The sequence below is a fragment of the Eutrema salsugineum genome, unplaced genomic scaffold (genome assembly GCF_000478725.1).
Source record: "Eutrema salsugineum unplaced genomic scaffold, Eutsalg1_0 scaffold_13, whole genome shotgun sequence".
Taxonomy (NCBI): Eukaryota; Viridiplantae; Streptophyta; class Magnoliopsida; order Brassicales; family Brassicaceae; genus Eutrema; species Eutrema salsugineum.
Genome location: NW_006256885.1, coordinates 1,262,946 through 1,284,633, shown reverse-complemented (window position 1 = coordinate 1,284,633; position 21,688 = coordinate 1,262,946). Strand labels below are relative to the sequence as shown.

General features: G+C 36.3%; 5 protein-coding genes and 2 pseudogenes across 6 annotated transcripts; 3 read left to right on the top strand and 4 right to left on the bottom strand.

Moving 5' to 3' along the window:
• Positions 1-524: 524 nt before the first annotated feature.
• Positions 525-2,101, bottom strand: LOC112088863. The gene is made up of 6 exons (XM_024159197.1): positions 1,962-2,101; positions 1,567-1,739; positions 1,385-1,437; positions 1,153-1,333; positions 876-1,040; positions 525-682 (listed from the first exon to the last, which is right to left on the bottom strand). The coding sequence occupies exons 1-6, from the start codon at positions 2,099-2,101 to the stop codon at positions 525-527; spliced, it is 870 nt and encodes a 289-aa protein (XP_024014965.1).
• Positions 2,102-3,371: 1,270 nt separating this feature from the next.
• LOC18023670 lies at positions 3,372-4,476 on the bottom strand (annotated as a pseudogene).
• A 1,025-nt stretch (positions 4,477-5,501) lies between these two features.
• On the top strand, positions 5,502-6,839 carry LOC18023669 (annotated as a pseudogene).
• A 333-nt stretch (positions 6,840-7,172) lies between these two features.
• Positions 7,173-8,116, top strand: LOC18023668. The gene is made up of 2 exons (XM_006406150.2): positions 7,173-7,422; positions 7,720-8,116. The coding sequence occupies exons 1-2, from the start codon at positions 7,272-7,274 to the stop codon at positions 7,974-7,976; spliced, it is 408 nt and encodes a 135-aa protein (XP_006406213.1). The 5' UTR covers positions 7,173-7,271; the 3' UTR covers positions 7,977-8,116.
• A 273-nt stretch (positions 8,117-8,389) lies between these two features.
• On the bottom strand, positions 8,390-9,302 carry LOC18023667 (transcription factor bHLH117). Its single transcript, XM_006406149.2, has one exon. It carries the CDS (start codon positions 9,300-9,302, stop codon positions 8,406-8,408), a length of 897 nt encoding a protein of 298 aa, XP_006406212.1. The 3' UTR covers positions 8,390-8,405.
• A 6,609-nt stretch (positions 9,303-15,911) lies between these two features.
• LOC18023666 (BTB/POZ domain-containing protein At3g22104) lies at positions 15,912-18,982 on the top strand. Its single transcript, XM_006406148.2, has 3 exons — positions 15,912-16,454; positions 17,343-18,428; positions 18,518-18,982. The coding sequence occupies exons 1-3, from the start codon at positions 16,392-16,394 to the stop codon at positions 18,869-18,871; spliced, it is 1,503 nt and encodes a 500-aa protein (XP_006406211.1). The 5' UTR covers positions 15,912-16,391; the 3' UTR covers positions 18,872-18,982.
• Positions 18,983-19,205: 223 nt separating this feature from the next.
• LOC18023665 (proteasome subunit alpha type-4-A) lies at positions 19,206-21,044 on the bottom strand. 2 transcript variants are annotated; one of them, XM_006406147.2, is made up of 3 exons: positions 20,928-21,042; positions 20,620-20,665; positions 19,206-20,155 (listed from the first exon to the last, which is right to left on the bottom strand). In XM_006406147.2, exon 3 carries the CDS (start codon positions 20,143-20,145, stop codon positions 19,393-19,395), a length of 753 nt encoding a protein of 250 aa, XP_006406210.1. In that variant the 5' UTR covers positions 20,146-20,155; positions 20,620-20,665; positions 20,928-21,042; the 3' UTR covers positions 19,206-19,392. The 2 variants fall into 2 exon arrangements, with proteins under 2 accessions (XP_006406210.1, XP_006406209.1); XM_006406146.2 differs by lacking the exon at positions 20,620-20,665 and having other exon boundaries at positions 20,928-21,044.
• Positions 21,045-21,688: the final 644 nt, after the last annotated feature.

Here is a 21,688-nt window from a genome sequence, read left to right as displayed (position 1 = left end):
TACTTTGACTTGTACAATTTATTTGGTGTAAAGAACACTCTTTTGGTTTTTAATCAATTCAGATTCAACACCATTTTTGTTTTACTCAAAAGGTAGTCTAGTAGGAATGCGTAATTATTAGTGAAAGTCTCAAATCGGTTGTACTTAAAAAAAAAAAAAAGATGATGCACAAGAAATGCCATTGACAACAAGAGTAGTAATCCGATTTAGAAGAAAGACTAGGAAAAATCACAAGTGAAGATTCTGTATGTTTGAAAACGAAATTGGTGATTAAACAAATCAAATTAAATTTATCTACGTACGATTCATGTATTCCTTTTTGTATTACAAAACTATAAACAAAAACTTAAATTAAAAACGAAAAATAAAAAATGAAAATATCAGTAAAGGAAATGGATATAAATAATACAAAACAAGAAAGCAAATCCATTAATAAAAGACTAAAACATTGCATTGTATTGTATTTAACTATTTATAATCATAATAGATGGATGGTAGATAATGGATTTTTGTAAAGCAGAGCTTTAGATGCTAGGAGAGTATTTGGTGGTAGAAACAACTACAATTTCAATCTCTACCTTCAAAGATCCCTCTTTGTCCAAGTAAGCCTTCCGAATTTTATCTAAACGCCCAAATTTACTCCAACCATAGCCTTTGTTTTCCTTTGTATACCAGATTTTGACTGCAAGAAAAGTGAAATATATAAGTAAAGATGCATATTAGCCATCCATATGTAGACTAATAATAAAAATGGTCATCATCAACAGATGAAGAAGAACACTAATTAAATGATCATTATTTAGAAATAGTTTCAGCATTAGATTAATGACGGGTAAAACAATAAGATAATGATGGAACAGTGTTTTAGTACTTACGTTTCCTATCTATGTGATTGGATCCATGAGGATCTAGAAGTCTACCACGTGCTAGGATGTAGATTCTCTCATCTGCGTTAAGTCCCTTGCTGTCAATTAGACGCAGGAACATGGACACCCATTTACCTTCTGCATGAGTATTGCCCTTAGGATACAGTTTTAAACCCTATAGAATCGTTTTAAACCCTATAGAATCGTTTTAACACTTGTTAACACTCATATAGATGCATATATTATAATAAGAAACATAAAAACAATCTTAGACTCCTCAGTCCTCACCATTCTCGGCCTGCTATTGAAAACCTGTTTGATGCGTAAAGATACTCTTCCAACTCAGTGAATTTCTTGAGAGTCCAAGAGAACTTAAAATTGGGATGTTTCTGATCAAAGGAGACGACTTCCCAATTGGTAAGGGGTGGAGCAACCAAAAAATCAACACCAAACTCGCAATGATCTCCCTCAGAGATATATCCGTTTTTAGGATCATTGAATGTTTCAAGCGGAAGCACTTGAGACAATCCCCACACTTTTCTCAGTGCATTGAACCGCTTCACGTTTGTATCTATAACAGTAAATACATTATATGTATTAATTGTTGATGAATAGAGACAAAGAGAAGTAAATGTATTAACTATATAAATATTTTGAACAAGAATGTGACCAGCATTGTATATGTGAATTATATACAAACCTTTAATAGTAAAGTATTTGTCTGTTTTCTTGTTGTAGACAAAGAATATGAGATATGCATACACCTGAGTTAGTGGTGTTGTCATGAGATTTTTGCTATCTATTTCCACATACATTGAGATAAATCCACTCCCTTCGTCTTTTGTGTTTCCTTTTGGATATATGACCAATCTCCTAAAAACATTCGTTACGAACAACATTATTTAGGCAAGGAAATATCGATTTCCATACAATGATGAAGAATTTCTTTGAGCGTCATGACATAGTTGTGAGTATACTATATCAACCAAACCACAAATAGATCAATAAAATCACAAGTCAGATTAAATATTACAGAGTACTAACTTAAGTACACAATTATTGAAAAAGAGTTGGATGGTATGTAAGTATGCATACCAATTGTACCCGCCGGCCGCGAAAAGACGAGATTCGTATTTGTCATCGAGTTGTCTGAGATTCTCAAACTTGATGGAATATGTGGAAGGAGGATGTTCTCTAAAAGAAGACGTCGCTGCATTCAAGTCTTTGTTGCTCATCCTCGATAAACCCTATGGAATCGGAAGATTTTGATAAAATATAGTGAACGAGAGAGACACTTAGCGATAAAGACGAAAGTTGAAAAGGAAAAAAGAAAGAAAAAAAAACGAGGGAGAGAGAGAAAACTTAGGGTTCCTGGCAGACTTACTAACCAAACTAGTATAGAAAGTTCTATGAAGAAAAAAAAAGAGTTCCTGATAAAGATCAATCTTTGATCGAGTCTAACATATATAGGTTTTCCTTTTCATATTAGTACAACTATTAAAATTGTTAATTTTCCTTTCTGTATATAAAGGTTTTGCTATTTAATAATATTTACTATTTGCTATTTACTAAGATTTACTATTAGACCATGTTTATTGCAAGCACCTCTAAGAAGTACTTAATTATTAATTTATTATTAAATTTAAAATAAGAACTTTGAATAAGAATCTTACACAAGAATAAGTTTATTGCAAAATCTCAAAATGGAGTACTTAAAAAAAGAAACTCAGAGAAAAAATAAGTTTAAGGAAAAGAAAGCTCAGAAAAAAAAAATGCCATTATTTTTGTACCAATCACAAATGGACACCTGTCTTGAGCAACCATCAAGTATCGATACTTGAAGTACTAAAAGAATAATCGATGCTTTTTTTTTTTGGTTTTTTCTTTTTCTTTTGGGCCCAAAATATTAGTACCCTTAATAGGTACCTGCGATAATTATGCCCTTAGTACTCGCCAAAACCCTAAAGGCATGTGCAATGGGAGAGATCTTCATGAATCTCTTAATCATTTTTATATTATTAAGATGTGTTTAGAGACCCAATTAAAAAACTTGCATTTTTAGAAAGTGCAATAGGAGAAATCCAATTAGATTTCTAAAAAAAGTTTATAATAATAATTTATTTTAAAGAAGGATTTATAATAAAAACTTTTATTAATACAGACTTAATACAAAACATTAATACAAACTTTTATAAAAAACTTATAATAATAATTTTATTAATACAGACTTAATACAAAAACATTAATACAAACTTTTATAAAAAACTTATAATAATAATTTTATTAATACAGACTTAATAAAAAAGCATTACAACAAATAAAACATACATTATTACATAAATTTTCAGTTTTTATTTTATTAAACTGTATATTACATGAAAGAATTAGGGGAAAAATTCTTTTATTTCACCATTTGTAAAAATACAAAGAGTGTAGAAGTTTAATGTAATAATGTTTTTGAAACCAGAAAAAAGGCAATCAAGCCTGAGGAGAAGACAAATGTTTTCAGAACATAGCTCTCCATGAATACCAAACTGAAACCAAAGTGGAGAAACAACAAGAAACACTTAACGAATCAAGAAGAACTTGTACCGGCACAAAATGAAGCAGGACCGGTTTAGCCTCTGCAGGAACTTTTCCCGCAAGTCAGGGGCTATCAAGAGATGTACATTGGCAACAGATGCAATCTCAAACACTACATTGCACAGTCTTTCTCTTGAGCTCATATCCAGAAGGATATCTGATCGTCCTCCTTGTTTCACAAACAACCCGTGTTTCTCAGTGAGATTCGCAGGATGTAACGGTAACGATTTCAGTAGCAAGACAAGACCACTGGCTTTACCGATGTGTGAAGCTGCATGATCCGCTGCTGTTGATCCTCAACTTCTCTTTGAGCATCACGGATTCTAGCTTCAACTGAGCGTTTTAGCCAAGGTTTACTGATGTTGTGCTCTGATATGGCCCAAGACAGAGCTTGTGCAGTGGAGTGGTTTATGGGTTTTTTGGTGTAGAGCTTGTCGATTGTTTCTTGCCACCAAAGTAAACGCATCAAGCCGATTTTGGGATCAGATGCAACATCCATGGCTCTTGCGGTTTCCACGTTGAAAGCTCGGAGCGCAAATGCGGCTTTACGCATCTCGGGTGGGAGCTCAAGTAGACAGAGGTAGTGATAATAGTCATAGTTTCGTACTTGTTCTCCTCTCCTGCAACCATATAAACCACAAAACAAAACAAAAGATCAGTTGATATTGACAATGGTTTACGTAAACAGTAACCAAAAATCAACTAGAGCTGATACTCCAACAATCACCATTCAATTATAAAAAAGTCGATAAGTCTCACTATTTCATAGATTCATGAACAAATGAAACTCATGCAGGAATTATAACGAACACCTGGTGGACAAAGCACTCAGCATTGGTAATTAACAAAAAAAACGATACCTCTAAACCTTTTTATTCAACCATATCATCGGAGACATAGAATCTAAACCCAAAAATCTAAACAAATTGACGAGACTCTTCGCTTACCTTCGCGAGGAAAACAAGGATCTCGAAGCTTTAATCCATCCATACTCGTCGATTCCACCAAGTGGATGATGAGAAGACATCGCCACCTCCGTCTGAAACACTCGGCGACGAAGAATCCCGATGGAATCGATGAGTCGCGGTTCGACAGAGAGAACGAAGAAAGGAGAGAAAAAATTTTGTCGGGTAAAAAAAAAAAGAATGACTACCCAAAACATAATTTTTTTCTTCTTGTTTTTTTGACCAATGAGTTTTTGACACGTGCAGCTCGAAAGACGTTTCTCCTAGCTCCAAATTTAGAAACGTCTCTCACTATTTTTTTGTTTTTCATTTAATTAATTAGCCTAAAAATAGGAGAGACGCTGCTTAAATACTCCGTTGCACTTGCTCTAACTATCCCACTAAGAAACAAACAAAAACGTATGTAACTTTTAGGATTGAGTGCGAAACGGATATCTTGGATTTTGGATATCCGTGATCCGTTTCGTTCTATTTGGATTATTATTTTTTTATTTATATCCATTTCGTAATTATCTGGATATCCGTTTTTCGGATATTCACCAAAAATCCAATATTTGTCGGATATCCAATCCGCTCTATAAATATGTTTAATAATAATATATTTAAAATAAAAAATTTCAAAATTTAGCCAAAATGACTAAATATTTTCTTTAAAAATATTTTTTTCTTAACTTATTAAGCTTTAATATTTATAATAATCAAATTTATCAACAAAAATTCACAAAAATTACATCTGTATATAATAATTATATAAATTATATAAATTATTATCTATCTACGTATACATATATATTTATACTGGAGTAGAGCGGATATCTGTCTTAATTTTTTTTTAGTATTTGCGATTTGCTCCGTTTTTAACAGATATTGAATTTTAATATTTGATTTTTTCCATAAAATTACAGATATCCGAATTTTTTGGATAGAATCGAAGCAAATCTAACGGATATTTTGTGCTGTCCTAGTAACTCCTTTTCATAGTAGGTTTTGTCTCGGTTACGCTTAATATATAAGGAAACACGATTAATCATCATATCGTTGCCTTCTTGTTATAATTCTCTCTCTATTTCGAATAAGCAGCAACAGAATGTTTAAAGCAGAAGAGTCATGCGTCGTATCAGATTCTACAATTACGAGCAAGTTTGGAGATCGTCCTCCTAGTACCTATTCTATGAAAATCCAAAGTATCTCTCAACTCCAGACTCTCCTCTCTGGTAATGACGGATACAAATCACGTACATTCTCTTCCGGCAAATACAACTGGTAATTTACTCTTGTAATTTAATTGGATATTATATATATATATATACAAATTTCTTATAAGAAAGTAAACTAATTTTTTCATCCTTGAGTAATATCAGGAGATTGGTTATATATCCAAAAGGGAACGAGAAGGACAATGGGACCGGATTTATATCCATGTACGTGGAATTTGATAGTACAAGCGTCGCCACGTCCACAGTTTTGGCATACATCACCTTCTTCATCTACAACAAGAAGGAAAATAAATACTATACTATTAAAGGTTCGTGCCCTCTTTATATCTTCCATTCACTTATATATGTTTATATATGTGTGTTTATTTATGAGAGTTGTATATGTAACATCAGATGTTGAAGGGAAGCAGTTCAATGCATTAAGACCGGTGTGGGGGTTTCTGCAAGTGCTTCCGCTTGATACATTCAATGATCCTAAAAACGGATATGTTTTCGATGGAGATCAATGCGAGTTTGGTGTTGATGTGATGGTTCCACTTACAAATTGGGAAGTTGTCTCCTTTTCTCAGAAACCCTCTAATACCAAGTTGTCAACAAATTCTCCAAGTTGAAAGATCATTGCTACGTATCAGACAAGTTCTTGATTGGAAGAAGGAATTGGTGAGTAATTAATCCCTAGTATTGCTATACAACAGTTTGTGTCTGGAATATAGTATTAGATCATTATGTTTTAACAATGTATGCAAATGTTTTTTTTTTGTAGGGTGTTAAAGTTGTTTCCTAAGGGCCACTCTACTACATATTGCAAGTCACTATCCATCTATCTGTATCTTGCTGATGGTGAAACAATCAAGGCAGGTGAGATTATTTACATCCGAGGGGAGTTGCAAATTCTCGATCCATTTGGATCCAGACACTTGGCAGGGAAGAGTAAGTCTTCGTAACAATATAACATTCACTTTTTTTTTTTAAACTAAGTGATTACTACTTGATGAGATTAGATAGATACTGTAATGTATATTCATAATTTATTAGAGATTACATTCTGTTTTATTGCAGTTAACTACAACTGTTACAACCCCTCCCAAGGTTTTGCTTGGATAATCACTCCTAAAGCTCAAGTTGAGAAGGCTTACTTGGACAAAGAAGGATCTTTGAAAGTGGAGATCGAATTTGAAGTTGTTTCTACCACCAAATACTCTGCATGAAGATCAACAAAACATCATTAATTAGTCCTCTCATTAACAGTTAATTATGTTTTATTCAGATTCTAGCTTTTATCTTAATTACTTAAAAAATTTATTTAAATTTATTTAGCTTTGGTTTGTCCAAACAAACAAAAATCATCAAAATGACTCTCTTTAATTGAGAGCTGCGAATTCCGGGTTGCGTTAAATTTTGTTCATGTTTCGGTTTAGTTTGGTTTTCATTTTGGTTCAAAATCAGAACCGGTTGAATTAATGTCAACTGGACAAATTAGAAAAAAAAAAATTCACAATTTAAATCAATTTCTGTTATCTCTCCCATTTTTCTTTATGCTTCACTATTATTTCACTTCCTTCAAAATCAGACTCTTCGTTTCTCCTCAAGTCTCTCTAGAAAACTGTAAAATCACTTCGAGCTCAAAACTCTCCACGACGATGGCGGTTCCGATCGATCTCCTCAACAACGCCGAATCATCCGATGAAGACTTCAGCGACTCCGAAATTTCCTATTCATCGGAAGACGAATCCATGGAAGACGAACCATCGGAAGACGAAACGTCGAATTCGGAAATCGCCAACGGAAGAGGTACAGATTTCACTCTATCTCCTTCTATCTCAGGTTTTCACCGTTTACTACTCTTATCAAGCTCGCGCGATCGTTAAGAAAATCCTTATGGTGTGTCCTGTTCTAAGAGGTTTTAAGCTTGTTGCGTTTAAATCTGGAAAAAAACTGATGCTAATTTACGAGATTAATCATGGAAAATCCTGTTTAATCGGAGAATCAAGGTTCATATCAACGTTCTGAAATGCGTTATAGTAGTGATTAAGAGAGTATTTGACTATTCATCTCTGAATCTGTGTTTTTCCGTTGCTGATGTTACAGAAACTGAGCGTGATCGTAGCGAGAAGGAGAGGTTTTGGGTGCAGTATCCTTATCTGAAGAGTTTTCTGAGCACCATTGTCGCTGAAGGTTTGATTCCTGAATACTTTGCATTTGAGAGAGCCAAGCTTATTGGTGATGAGAAGGCCAAAGAGTTGAATGAGAGAGTCAAGGCTTTGTCTATCATGTATCTCGAGCTGTTCAGCAAAAAGTGTGAGCTCGTTGCTTCTGCCATCACCGCAATGAAATCCGCAAATTGATTTGCTTTCTGGTTTTGTTTGAAATCGTCTTTTTTTGAAAAAACATTGAATCTTTGTGGGAACCTTTTATGATATTGTTGGTGACTTGGTGTGGCTTTTGTCCTCGGAATGCTTTTCGATGAAATCGTTTATGTTTGGTATTGGAAGATATCTATGGAAGAAGATGATCAAACGAGCCAAACAAAAAAAAATTCACAGTCAAGATCATATAGTTGTTCAAAGATATCCGAGATTTTTGTACAATGTTGCAAAAGATGATTGGAAAAACCTGAAAAATCAAAAGCAAAATGGCTTAATACTAACTATATCAAACTCTGATTTTCACTAGCCATTAGAAACGATATGTAGCTTCTATGATCAAAAAAGAAGAACAGAAAACGAAAACAGAGTACGAAAAACTTGGGATTGTTTGTTTTCATTTTTTTTTTTTCAGAGGTTTCTTGCCGATTGAGCCATCATCTCGACAGAAAGAAGCTGTTCATACGAGAAAACACAAACTCCGCGAGTGTAAAGCTGAGTTCTTGCTCCAGGAGAATTCGCGAGCACCTGTAGAATCTGTTGCCTCGTCAAGGATTTGAGCGGATCGGTGACTCCTCCTCCTCCGACTTCTTCTCCGACTTCTCCGGCGGCGGTGCAGTAGACGGATTCGAGAGGCATCCAACGGAGAGAAGCGATCTGAGACTGGAGAAACTTGACGTACTTGTGAGCCTCGTCGAGAATCTTAGCCAAACTCATTTTACTCTCCCACGGCATTAGCTTCTCCAGAGACCTGATTTTATCCGAGACCCTCCTTCGCCTGTCGCCACCGTACGTCGACTGAGAGAACGACGAAGACGACGTCGCCGGAGATCTGGATTTCGAGTAGGAAGACTGCGGCGACGGAGAGATGGTGAAGGTGCGTTTGACTACCGAGCGACGACGGCGAAGTTTCTCGTCGGGAAGAGGAGGAGCGAGGGAGAGAAACGGCGGTTTCGTATCGTCAGCGACGGCGGTTGTTGTCGTCTTCTCGAAGGATTTGAGGTGAGGCAAGTGGAGAAACGGTTCGTCGTCGGAGAAGAACTTCTCTAACCGAGTTGACTCAGTGAGTAGAGACAGAGACGAGTCGAGGAAGAGTGAGTCAGCTGCCACGTGTTCCTGGAGGTGGAGAAGGCCATGTTGGTCGGAGAAGGTGAATCCGCCGTAGTAGGGAGCGAAATCGGAAGAAGGAAAAGGAGGTAGAGACTCGAGAGGATTAATGGCGTAAGGAAAGTGTGTTGAATATGAATACTCCATGGATTCGAGCTCTTGAGGAAGAGGCGGTAACTCGGAGAGCGACTCGTACTCCATTTTCAGAGAGAGAGAGAGAGAAAGACGGCTACGATGAGGATGACAAACGATCTCGGAGACAGGAATATTTGTTGGGTAGTGAAACAAATTCTGATTTTACGGATTTTTGCCATCGTAAAGATGTTTTTTTTTTTTTCTCTTTTGCTGCACAAAAGGTATTTTTGGAGGCGTACCACCTCTCAGCTTTACACGTGTCATCTTCAAGCGTGACTGCCAAGTGCCAAAGCTTTCCTCGTAAATTGTTTCTTTTTTCATCACTATAGTCGTGTGACAGCGACAGAGTAGAGAAATTGTTCAAACACTAAATAAATTTCCGAAAATAGAGTTAACATGGTGCTTCGATTTTTTTCCCAATATAAGAACTAGTAGTATCGGGGGAAAATAGAGTGGACGATTACAATTCATGAGAAAGAAAAAAAAGAGCTTTAGCAACTTCTAAAATCTAAACTGTGCAAGAGTATCCGTTGAAAGGAAAGAGAGAAAAACAAAGAGATAAAGAAAAGTGGTTAAATAACCCCCTAAACCACAAGTGCAAGAGTATCCTGGTACCTTATTTTTTCCAGGGGACTGAATTAACTAAATTTACCAGGCTCGGTCCCTGGCCCGAATATTATGGGCATTAAGAAGAATATATATTATGGGTATTATGAAATTTTTTTTTGGATGAATGTTAAATTTATTCTAACAAAAAAAATTTCTATATCTTGGATGCGAGCATGAATGGAAAATATTTCCTAAGCTATTTTACATCATTTTAGAACTCTTTTAGCTAGTTAGTCGTTCGATCTTGAAGCGAACCACATTTGAATGACACTCGTATTTTTTGTCACCAAGCAATCTGATTGAGCTCAATCGATTTCTGAGACCCTTATCGATGATTTTGACAAGCCTTTTCCACTCCAAAAGAGATAGGTCATGTTTTCTATCATTTCTTTCTCTCCATATTGTGTAAACAGTCAGTTGAACCAGGTATCGAGTGATGAAACCCTTCACCTGATGATGTTGTGGTCTCGAGATCAGAGTGACCAGAAATTGCCAATCCGTAGAGAACTCTTGAAGCAGTAGTTCTTTTGTTAAATTTGTCCAGATCTTGTTCGAGAAAAGACATGAAAAGAACAAGTGGGAAACAGTTTCAACAGGCTCCTGACAGAGCACACATGTTGTAGAGATGTTTGGGTTCCAATATCTTAATCGGTTTTGAGGGTTCCGTAGTGCCAGCCAAGTAATGAATCCCAGCTTGGGACTGTGATGTTTGAACGAATCCCATTATGAACTTCTTAACAAACAAAAATATGTTTAAGTCAGTGATATGAGAAAACGAGGTCTCCATGTAAAGAGTGTGTGACCTGTGAGGGTCAGGGAGGGTGATTAAGGTCAGCCCTCAGCAGTCTCAAAAAGTTCACCTTTTTTTTTTTTTAATACGTATAGAGCTTATTCAAAACCCATGTTTCGGTTCACCTTGCAAAAATATCTCTGACGTAAACAAGTGTTCAAGCCATTTTACAGTTTTTTTTTTTTAATTTTATTCGCTCACCATTTTCAATTTCAGTCATAATGTTCTAAGTTTTTTTGAAGAATTCGTTGTTTATCAACCGGAGAATGTGAAGGCATAGTAAATTACATGAAATTTAGCGCATTTTAAAGACATGGCGACAAAAATTACGTAATCCGTAATCCATACGAAACTACGAATAACTTTAACGCATTTTAAAGACATGGGGGCAAAAATTATATTTTAACCCGGATGTAATGATTGTTTCGGATTGGCCCAATAGGCCCACTTAATTTAGCAATATATAATCATCTGTGATCGACGATTTAGGTATCATTTCGCATTTGAAAAAGGTGTTCTCGAAATGCATTTTATCTAGTTTAAAAAATAAAGGAAACAAATATGCAATTTTCCCAAAATTTTTGATAAAAAAGTTTAAACTTAGTATAATTACCCACATAACTACATATTACGAGCTATTAAGACTATGTTTATAAGTTATAACAATTGAAATTTCTCTAGGGACTATATAACTCGATGGTCTCTGCTTTGGCACTGTCCAGCACCACCTTGATTTAAATCCAGCATCTCCAATACGGAGTTAAATAGAATCATGCAAGATATACATGAACAACTAATTACAAGTGGAATCCCTTTATTACTAGTGTTATATATAAAATATAATATACATATATATCTGCATTTAACATTTAGGTTGGTGCCAATGATTATCCCTACGTTTCAGTGATAATCATTAATCTATAAAAGGAACAAAATCAGGAATCCCTCCACAACAATTTCAAGCAAAAGGTAGGAGAGGAAATGACTTGAACCCAAGTGATCCAAATCTCTAAAAAGAAAAAAGAACTAATACTAGTGGACCAATGCACGGATTAATATCAGTTTAACTTGACAACAAAATTGTCAGTCATTGTTATGCGCATTGGTGGTTTCATATATAGTTCCGTTGGTATATTGCTCTATTAAGTGGATTAAGAATTTTTGAAAATGAATTTATAAAGTATAGTAGTTGATGGGTTTATTTATTTCTTCTCTGATATACAAATGGTATAAGTGCAATTATCTTGGAAAAATGGTCAATTCGTACTCCAACACCAATAACTGGTACCATGTGAAACCTGTCTGGACAACTTTTAAAAATCACATTTTCTTAACGACTTCTCAATTTTACGAGCCATAATCTGAAACTTCAGAATTCACTGTCTAATAACCAAGAATTGCGAGCAAACAAATAAAAATAAAAACCAAAAAATTTGCTGAAAACCCAATTTTTTACTGTTTTATTGTGTAGTAATACCAAAATAACGTCACTAAAACGTAACCAAAAAACCTTTTTTTTCCTGAGTTGGAATTAGGTTATCCTAAAAAGATAAAATATACAAAAAAACAAAGATTCATGTCTCCATCGGAAATTCGGAACCGATTAGATGCTGACTTCTTCCTTCTTCTCAACCACCAACTCATGTTGTGTAACATTTATTGTTTCATAATGCCTCCAAATGCTAGTTTCTCACTGCTTCCAATGGCTAAAGCTCATTGTTGAAGCATGCATTTTCTTTGTTGCCACGGGTTGGTGCACAAGACTGTCACTAGAAAGTAGAAGAACAGGTAATTCCACAAGGTCTAAGATGCGATTACTTTAGATACACAAGAAGGTATAACTGCAATTATCCCCTTTATTATGTTCTAACTTCTACATCACGTGAGCAGTATTTGTTTATTTAAACAATAAATGGCTCGCTATTGGGCACTTAATGGGCCAGAAACGCCATTATTTGATAATAGTACCTTTTACTGAGGGGTAAAAGCGTCAGATAAATAAACTCACGTGATCCCCGTTCCATGGCTTTTTTTTGTCCACCACGTTAGGAGCTTCGGTGCATGAGCAGTTGAACACCTCACACACACACAGTCACACTTTTATTTTCGTTAAAAAAATCACATCACACTCTATCTTTTCTGTTGTGGCGGGCTGTGGCCCGTTTATTAAACAACCATTTTCTTGTTTTTTTTTAAAGATTATTTTCTTTTTTTGGTAAAAATATTAAGATTTTATTACCATTTTCGAATTTTTCACAGAATTACAGAGAATACAAAGAAAACAGATTAACCGAAAAAAAAATTACAGACAATAAAACCACAACCAAGATATAGCAGACACGAAGGCTAAGAAAACGGTTAAAAGCAAAACCAAACACGAAAGCAGCAATCTCACGCCGAAACACGGACCATCCTATTTTTGCCATAGTTCAAAAGAGCTAGAATTCTTATCCTTGTTGCCACGAGCATCACATCCGTGAGGCCAGCCCTCAAACCTCCGGGAAAAACGCCTACAGCTTCTCCAAAAACTAACAGGATTTCCGAAATCCATAACGGACTAACATGCATCTGTCGACAAGGGAGCCCGAGCGGGCAATTGAAGAGTCACCTCCAACCGCCATTCCCAAAAAGAACGAATCTCCTCAAGAACCAGCCCCCACAGCTACACGCTAGCCGCCACAACATATCGGCACCTCAACATCTCACGTCTAGAGTTGCTCCACAATCAACACCAGACATCGCCGGAGCCAACACAAGCCAAGACCTTAAGCACAAACGCAAAGCTACCGCACCTTGGTTGGGAACACACACCGCCGGAGAAACCTGGCCACACCGATGGAAGACGGCACCGGAGCTTCACCGCCAAAAGAGCTGCAAGAAACTACCGCTGAGCCACCCGCCTTGAGCCATCGCAGGGAGACACCGAAGGTGGAGCCACGCAAGGCGGGAGAGACGCGAGCCACCACGCTGAGCCACACAAGACAAGAGTAACCAATGACACCTTTGCCGGACTTAGGACCCGTCCTCAAAGTCCGATTTGTCGTCGCCGAAGACGAAGATGACTCATGTAAAGGCGCCACCACTCAACTGCCAAGGGGACACCGATTTACAACCAGAGGCAGAGAGGGACCAAAACGGGAGGAGAGGAAGACCACCCAACCACGCTAAAGATAGCGAGCACGCCACCACCGACAGAGAAGCTCACCGAGGAAACCGTCTTTTCAAAAACGCTGGAAAAAGAAAGGGAAAAGCAGATCTGGGCAGGAAGACGAGGCGGAAGAGGAAAGGAGCAGCAGCCACAGAGGAAACGCCCCTCCTCCACCGCAGACACCACGACCCCGTGGAGCCTGCGCCGCCGTCGCGCAAGGACCACCACCGAGACTCTCTTCACAGCTCAACCAGCTCCGACGGACCTTGAAGGAAAGAGAGACAGGAAACAAGACAAAACTAAAGGAGGAGGTCCGGCGCCGGTGCTAAGGGAGCCACCGGCGCCGGAAAATGAACCAGATAGACGAGATCTACTTTTTTGTTTAAAGAGAGAAGGGAGAGGATAAGGAAGAGAGAGAAAGGCAAGTGCGATTCCCTTAAAAACTATTTTCTTGTTATTATTATTCTTTCTTCCCTAAACTTTTTCCCCTGAATAGAGGATTTTCATTATTTTTTAGTGAAAATGTTGATTTTCATTATTTGTTATGCCATCTAACGTAACAATATACATGTGTTTGTATTTGTGAAAATTGATATAATATGTAATTGGTATAATGGTATTGATATTACGTAGGTGCATCAGCCATCAGGGCATGTCATCATCAACAACAAAATTTAAATATTCAGGGTTATGTATCTTTGATAAATTGCATCTCGATTTAGTTTCACTTTTCTTTTAATAATACCAATATACCATTATTTTAACTTCACTTCTTACTAATAAAACAAGTTATGATCACTCAGATTTATTTTAGTGTTAACCGTGGACGTAACGTTAAGATCCACTATCTATTGGTCACAAAAAGAAACACAACTTTAGTTTCGTAATTTTAAATTTCGATTTATACATTTTTAAATTTGTCGTATTTCATAAATCCTGCGTTAGGGACGAATGTTCAGGTCTTTTTTTAAATGGTTAATACAAACATATTTCTTGGATTTTTGGTAAACTCGCTGATGAACAGTTCGACAAATGGAAAACAAATAGTAGTATGCTTTTCGATTATTGGAAATTGGCTTTCGGACGTAACAATCGAATGAATTGTCCACTATGAGAGACTCACCATCCACCAATCGAGAGACTCCTTGCAAATCTTGTTTTTTTTTTGGTCAGAGCAAATCTTGTTTATATACTATTATAAATTAAACTTTATTTACGGCATTGACTAGTTAAGACATAATATTTAGACCATGTCCATTGAGAGTCCTTCACATCTTTTATTTGGGTTGCTAATGAATATTTTGAGTAAAATAATAAAAAAAAAATCCAAAATATAAGAGCTAACCTTTGCAAAAAGATTTTTAAGGTTGGCCCTTAAAAAATTGCTTATAAAAAATATTATAATATTCGTAAAAAGTAATGAAACCTTCTAATGTGAAGCATCTATAATATATATATAGACCACGGCTTTTCGTTAGTGCCTTAGTGGACTCTATCTTTCGTATAAATAAATAGCACCCTTGCATGAAAACATTACTGATATCCTTTTACAAAAAATTAAATTAATATATTACTGTCTTGATATAAAAAAGAATCAGCCCAATTGGAATGTTTCTTATAGCACAAAATTGGCATTAATTTAACATTATTTAATTTTCGGTCTAAGATTCGTAACTTTTTGGTTACTAAACAAATCTATTCTTCATTTTTTTTTGTTATTGATCAACATTCCAGCTAACAAGTGAGAATTCCATTTTATTTTTACGGTTATGCGGTTGGTAACTTGGTATTATACTTTGGTTAATGAGAATGAGATGCAACTATCCAAAATAAATAAATAAATAAAGACTTGATTAAAGAGATAAAATCAGCATGATGAACAAAGAGAGGAACATGGCCTAGAAAGCTTCACCATTTTGGCTTATACTAATTATAATTACCTGGAAAATAAAGGAAATGATTAATTACTGATTGATCAGCTGATTAAAAGGTAATTGCGTTGTCATAACCCTTACCAACAAAGTAACATTATGGAAAAACTTTATATTATTGTACGACATAAACAAACTATCCTTTCTCTTCTTTTTTTTCTTTAGAGAGAATGTCAGAATAGGTCGGTCTCCTCTCCTCCCTCTTCTCATTTGTTTCTTTGCATATAATATCTCAACATACAGTGTGTACGGAGTATAGTGACGTTTGTTTGGACACGCCTTTGTTGCTTGCTCTCTCTTTTCTCTCTCTCTAAATTTTCCATTTTTTTTTTTTTTTCTTCCCATGAAGAAATATAAACCCACCACTAATTTGTGAGTGCTTTACCAATTGACTTGACAGACATCAAAAGAAAAAAAGACTTATAAAATCTGACAATCAGAAAACCAACAAAAACTTCTTGCTCCTTTGCTCTTTGTCTTCTTTCTCTTCTTAGCATAAATCCACCTCTTCTCCCTCTCTCTTGCTCGCCTCTTTTACCACATTCTTTTTCTCTCTTTTCCTTTTGGGGAAAATTAAGACACAGAGCGAGAGAGAGAATCTGGTTCTCGTAGTGGGTTCTCTTGATAAATTTGTTTTTGGGTGTTGTTTAGTTTCTTTCTCTTTTTTGTTTTTGGCTATGGAAGCTTGCTCTGTTCTTGAAGTAGACATAAACGGAGAAGAAACTGTCTTTCTCAATAAGGTAACTCTTTCTCTCTCTCTCTCCCTCTCTGTCTTCTTCCTCTCTATAACAGACTCTATACACTAAATTAGGCTCAAAATCCAAACTTTAACCGTTTCTCAATGTTAATCTCACTTTTTCTTATCTGGGTCTCTCCGATTTTTCCTTATAGTTTTCTTGCCTTGAATGTTGATTTAAGAAAAGGTCATATGGGTTCTAATTTCTCCATCTAAAACTGTAAAAAAAAACTGGTTTTTATCTATATTTTAAAGACATTTGTTGTGTGTGTATTTTGTTTTGATTCTATGAACATATTATGGCTCACGTATAGTGTGTGACTCTCCTACATTCAGCATTTAATGTTCTATCACCGAATTACCTTAAAACGAGGGCACACAAGTTTCTTTTTTTCCTGTGAAACTAATCACTAATTCAGAAATCTATAACTGATTGTCTCTGAGTCTCATTGATCTTATGTCTCCATCACCATTTATTGCATTTTTTGTTCTTACCTTTCCTCTGACTTTCTCCAATATTCTTATGCAAATCGACAAAAATTTCACATTAATAGGATGATAAATCTTTCAGAAGATGTTAAGAAGTTGCTCTCTTTGCAATTTGCTTGGACACTATTCACTTCCCTTTTGTTCTCACTTGTGACTATGAGATTGACATTTTACTTACATGATTGAAGAGACACAGAGACGTCTTTGTAGTTGATATTTAATTCGATCCCGACTTGTAATAACTGTTCATCATTTTTTTTAACTTAATTCCTTCACAAACAGTAAAATGGCTTAAAGTTTAAACTTTTATTTTCTTGTGGGTCTTTCAAGATTAAATCAAATCTGTTACTTAACTCTGCAATCATATGACTTTTGGTTATTGGATTTTGTGTTTTGATTTCAGCAAATCATATGCAAGTATTCTGGAACATTCAGGAAACTGCTTGGGAAATCTACTAGTTCCAATGGTAATCTCAAGGTTATCTTTAATGATTTCCCCGGTGGAGCGGGAACTTTCGAGCTTGTATCGAGATTCTGCTATAACAACGGTCATTTTACTGTGATGCCTTCGAATGTAGTCTTCTTGCATTGTGCTGCTACGTTCATGGAAGTCCCTAAAGTCTTGCAAAAAACAAAAAAGTGTATGGAAGAGATTCGTTATTGGGCTTGGCCAGAGGTTCTTCTTGGTTTGAAACAGTGTCAAGAACTTGAAACATCGCCTGAAGCAGATCCTTTAGCCTCGATATTGATGGATGCGCTTGTGGAGAAACTGTGTTTAGCCATTGAAACGAGTCCCTCTAGTGCTGCTTCTGCTTGTTCACCAGATAGCAGCTTGTTTCGGTTTTCTTGTGACAGTAAAAGCACAGAGAGTTTCAAAAATAGCTCTGCTCGGTCAACATGGTGGTTCGATGAGGTTCTTGTTCTAAGTCCTCGTTTGGCTGAAATGTTCTTGAAGCTGATGATCTCGCGGAAATTTGACAATCTCATCATAAGTAGATTCTTGTTTTATTACCAGAAGGTCAAGTTTTGCCCAGCGTCTTCTAATGAGAAAAGAAAGATTCTTGAAACCGCCATTGATACGCTTTACGTGTTAGACCGAAGCTGTGTTCCTTGCAAGAGCCTTTTCGGGGTTTTGAGGCTCGCTCTTGGATTGAACATAAACAAAGGCAGTATGAACAAGCTAGAGCTTATGATTGGTCATCAATTGGATCAAGTAACACTTGACAATCTTCTTGTTCCATCTCCATTGAAATCGAGTCACTTGTACTATGTGAATCTCGTTCTTAGACTCACAAAAGCTTTCCTCGACGAAGCAAGAAGAGGATCACAACTGAAGAAAGTGGCGAGCTTGATTGATCAGTACATAGCTGAAGTAGCACCTGATCCTTGCTTGAAATCTTCAAAGTTTCTATCTCTCCTCACACTCATTCCAGATTCAGCTCGAGAATCTCATGAAGATATCTACCGTGCTATTGATATGTATCTCGAGGTACGTTTCAAATAATCATCTCAAACTCCATAAGGTAAAAGAAAGTTTTGGTCTTTTTACCAATGACAAAAATTCTTTGGCTCGTTCAGGCTCACGCAGGATTAAACAATGGTGAGAAACTCAGCTTGGTAAGAACATTAAGTTACGAGAAGCTTTCAATCGAATCAAGAGCACACATGTCGCGTAACACAAAGTTTCAAGAGATTGAGACACCAGATGAACAACAACAACAACAACAGAAGCAGCTCATACTCCATGTGGAGAAGGTGGAGATTTCAGGAGAAAATGAGAAGTTGAAGGAACATATTGAAGGGATTCAATGGAGGGTAATGGAATTGGAGAGAGCGTGTTTGAAAATGCAGAATCAGATGGAAGTTATCAAGAAGAGATCCAAGAGCACGAGCAGAGGAAGCAACAGATCGCTTCCTAAGCTCTGTTCTTGATTAGTAGTGTAGCTTATATTTGTACATAAGAGTTATAGAGAGAGCTTAAGGAGTCGGATTGTACTTACAATTTGTTTCTTATTTCTCAAAGTATTTATCTTTTCTTGTTTACCGCTTAAAGTGGTGTGTAGGGAAAAGGATCTTTTCAATGGAGATGTCGAGGTTCTTCTCCACACAAACAAAATGTTATGAGAAACTCCAAAAAATATACAGAATTGTGTTTCTATTTCTTCCTTAAACGTTACTCTTTTGTGATTCCAAGATTCTCATAGTCAAATTGAGTTTACGTAAAACTAAATCAAAACATATTTTTTGAGCGAAATCAAAACTTCAATTAACAGTTGAAATCTTCAACTCCAATACTTTCAGATAAATTCATAACATTGTAAAATTTCCAGTTTCATCGCCATAGTTAACTTCAAAGTTCAAACTAAAAGGAAAGATGTAATACAGAGAACTACAAAGATAGAGAAAGGAGACACAGCACCAAGCAGAGATAAGACTCGGCCATAGTTTAGTTCTCAAGATGATTCAGCCGCGGGTTGAGTCACACCGTGCTTCAGCAACAGCTTGGTGAGCGAATCAGGCGAGTGAACATGGTACTTAACATTCCCTGAAGGAGTCAGAAACACCTCAGCAAGCTCTAGCTTCTCAGATGTCAAGCTCGTACTGTCCATCGTCTTGCTCAGAACCTTCAAAGCAAGCTGGACCGCCTCTTCTCTGGTTGCATCATCTTTGTAATCTTGTTTCAGAATAGACTGAGCAGCCTGGTTGTTTGCTCCAATGGCTGCAGCTTTCCAACCACCATAGTTACCACTCGGGTCACTCATATATAGCTGGAACCCATAGTTCTTGTCCCATCCTGCAAAAAGAAACGAGACTCCAAACGGACGAAGACCACCAAACTGTGTGTAGCCTTGCTTTGTGTCACAGAGAGATTGAACCAGCTGCTCAACTGGCATGGGCTCTTGGTACATGAAGGTGTAACGTTGAGCTTGGACTCGAGCCGTGTTGATGAGTATGTTGGCGTCAGACATTATACCGGCCACGGCACAGGCAACATGGTCATCGATCTTGTACATTTTCTCAGTTGAGGTTGATGTTTGAAGAAGCTTTGAGGTGACTTTCTTCTCACCGATCAACACGACACCGTCTTTGGATAAGATTCCAATTGCAGAACCGGCGTTTCCAATGGCTTCCATAGCGTACTCAACTTGGTAGAGACGACCTTCAGGAGAGAAGATTGTGGTTCGGCTATCATATCTCCGAGACATCTTTTAACAACTACACCAGAAAGAATAACAACAAACGCATTGGTCTTAGTTTCATGCATTTTTTGTTTTAATAGATTCAAGATCAAATCCTATTCTTACAAGCCTAAGCTACTGGTTAACTGGATAGATAGCAATAAACTCAACGGTTTCCTGAAGATATTAAAATCAAATTTCTCAGAATTTTGACAGTAAAGAAAATGCATTGAAAACTTTAGGGTAGCAATTGATACTCAAATTTATAAGGGAAACAAAAAAATTGTAACAGTAAAAATCTGATTTTTCATAAACAAAACAATGGCAAACAAGAAGCATTGAGCTCAACTGATTCTCTCTTAAAGTTAGGGTTTCGACATCACAGAGATCTACTCGGCCGATTAATTCACAATAAAACCAGGCTAGTCTAGGTAAATATTCGACATTAGAACGAGAACAATTAGGTTTATCAATCGCTGTTACTTTGAGATCGAGACAAACCTTAGATATGAAATCACTGGAGGGATTTTGTGAAAGCACTATTGATCTAATAGAAAAATCGAAGACAATTAGCAAGTAGAAATTTAGTAGAAAATCACTTGATGATGCATATATAAGAGAATTACATCACCCAGAATCGCATCTAGCTAGGGTTTATCTAAATCAAAATTTTTTTGAAGATTTCATAGCAATTGCTGCGCTAAATACAGATCCAGCAACTCAAATTCTTTACGGGAAAACGAAGATACTCAGATTCGGAGACGAAAAAATGGATTGGATTGGAGAAAACAGAATGAGTAGAAGTTTACCTGAGAAGAATTGCTTTCACTTTCCCGGCTCTTCTTTGATTTTGCTGAGAATTTGCTCGATAAAAGGCGACCTGTGAGATGTGAACTTGTTCTACAAGACAGACAAACAAAAAGCTCTGCATTTTTAATTGGGTCTTAACTGCTCCAAGCGTGTACTTATTCGATAGGCTGAGAGCCCAAATATTTAAAATTTAAGCCCAATATAAGATCATAACTCGGAGTTTCGGACATATACAGTAATTATTATCACATGGATGTAATATACGTATACGGTCTAACAACAAGAATAATTTCTAATTACCAATCAGAAGTTCCAAACGAAAAATCAGAAAACTTAATTCGAGTTTAACGAGTAAATTCGATGAAAGGCTATTAAAGAAGAAGAAAAATAAGAGGGAAAGCTAAGCCACTTTAGCATCTTAGCTTGAAGCTCACTAAAATTTATATGTAAGATTGGAAATAGGGAGTCATTTCTTTAGGGATGTTATTATGTTAACTAATTCTAAACAATCCGTTTTACAAATTTGACATGCTAATTTTTTATAATCCAGGATTGGAGTATATATAGGGAAAAGATATACTTCATTTTTGACATCTAACGTTGAAAAAAATCATTAGGCTTTGACTTGATGAAGTGTATACCAGTATACGTACTTCTCTCTACGAGCCATAGCATCTTATAACCTGGCGTTGAAGATCTAAGAATAATAGACTTTGACTTGATGAAGTGTATGCTTCTTTCCACGGCGATTAAAAATTCA

What these genes read in the sequence shown, in the direction of transcription:
- LOC112088863 (XM_024159197.1), bottom strand. Translation starts at nt 2,101, where the DNA reads ATGAGCAACAAAGACTTGAATGCAGCGACGTCTTCTTTTAGAGAACAT. An exon ending in AAGTGTGGGGATTGTCTCAA is followed by an intron (nt 1,334 to 1,384) that starts GTGCTTCCGCTT and finishes TATATCTCTGAG; the next exon opens with GGAGATCATTGCGAGTTTGG. An exon ending in AATAGCAGGCCGAGAATGGT is followed by an intron (nt 1,041 to 1,152) that starts GAGGACTGAGGA and finishes CGATTCTATAGG; the next exon opens with GTTTAAAACTGTATCCTAAG.
- LOC18023666 (XM_006406148.2), top strand. Translation starts at nt 16,392, where the DNA reads ATGGAAGCTTGCTCTGTTCTTGAAGTAGACATAAACGGAGAAGAAACT. An exon ending in AAACTGTCTTTCTCAATAAG is followed by an intron (nt 16,455 to 17,342) that starts GTAACTCTTTCT and finishes TTTTGATTTCAG; the next exon opens with CAAATCATATGCAAGTATTC. An exon ending in CTATTGATATGTATCTCGAG is followed by an intron (nt 18,429 to 18,517) that starts GTACGTTTCAAA and finishes TGGCTCGTTCAG; the next exon opens with GCTCACGCAGGATTAAACAA.
- LOC18023665 (XM_006406146.2), bottom strand. Translation starts at nt 20,145, where the DNA reads ATGTCTCGGAGATATGATAGCCGAACCACAATCTTCTCTCCTGAAGGT.
- LOC18023668 (XM_006406150.2), top strand. Translation starts at nt 7,272, where the DNA reads ATGGCGGTTCCGATCGATCTCCTCAACAACGCCGAATCATCCGATGAA. An exon ending in GGAAATCGCCAACGGAAGAG is followed by an intron (nt 7,423 to 7,719) that starts GTACAGATTTCA and finishes CTGATGTTACAG; the next exon opens with AAACTGAGCGTGATCGTAGC.
- LOC18023667 (XM_006406149.2), bottom strand. Translation starts at nt 9,302, where the DNA reads ATGGAGTACGAGTCGCTCTCCGAGTTACCGCCTCTTCCTCAAGAGCTC.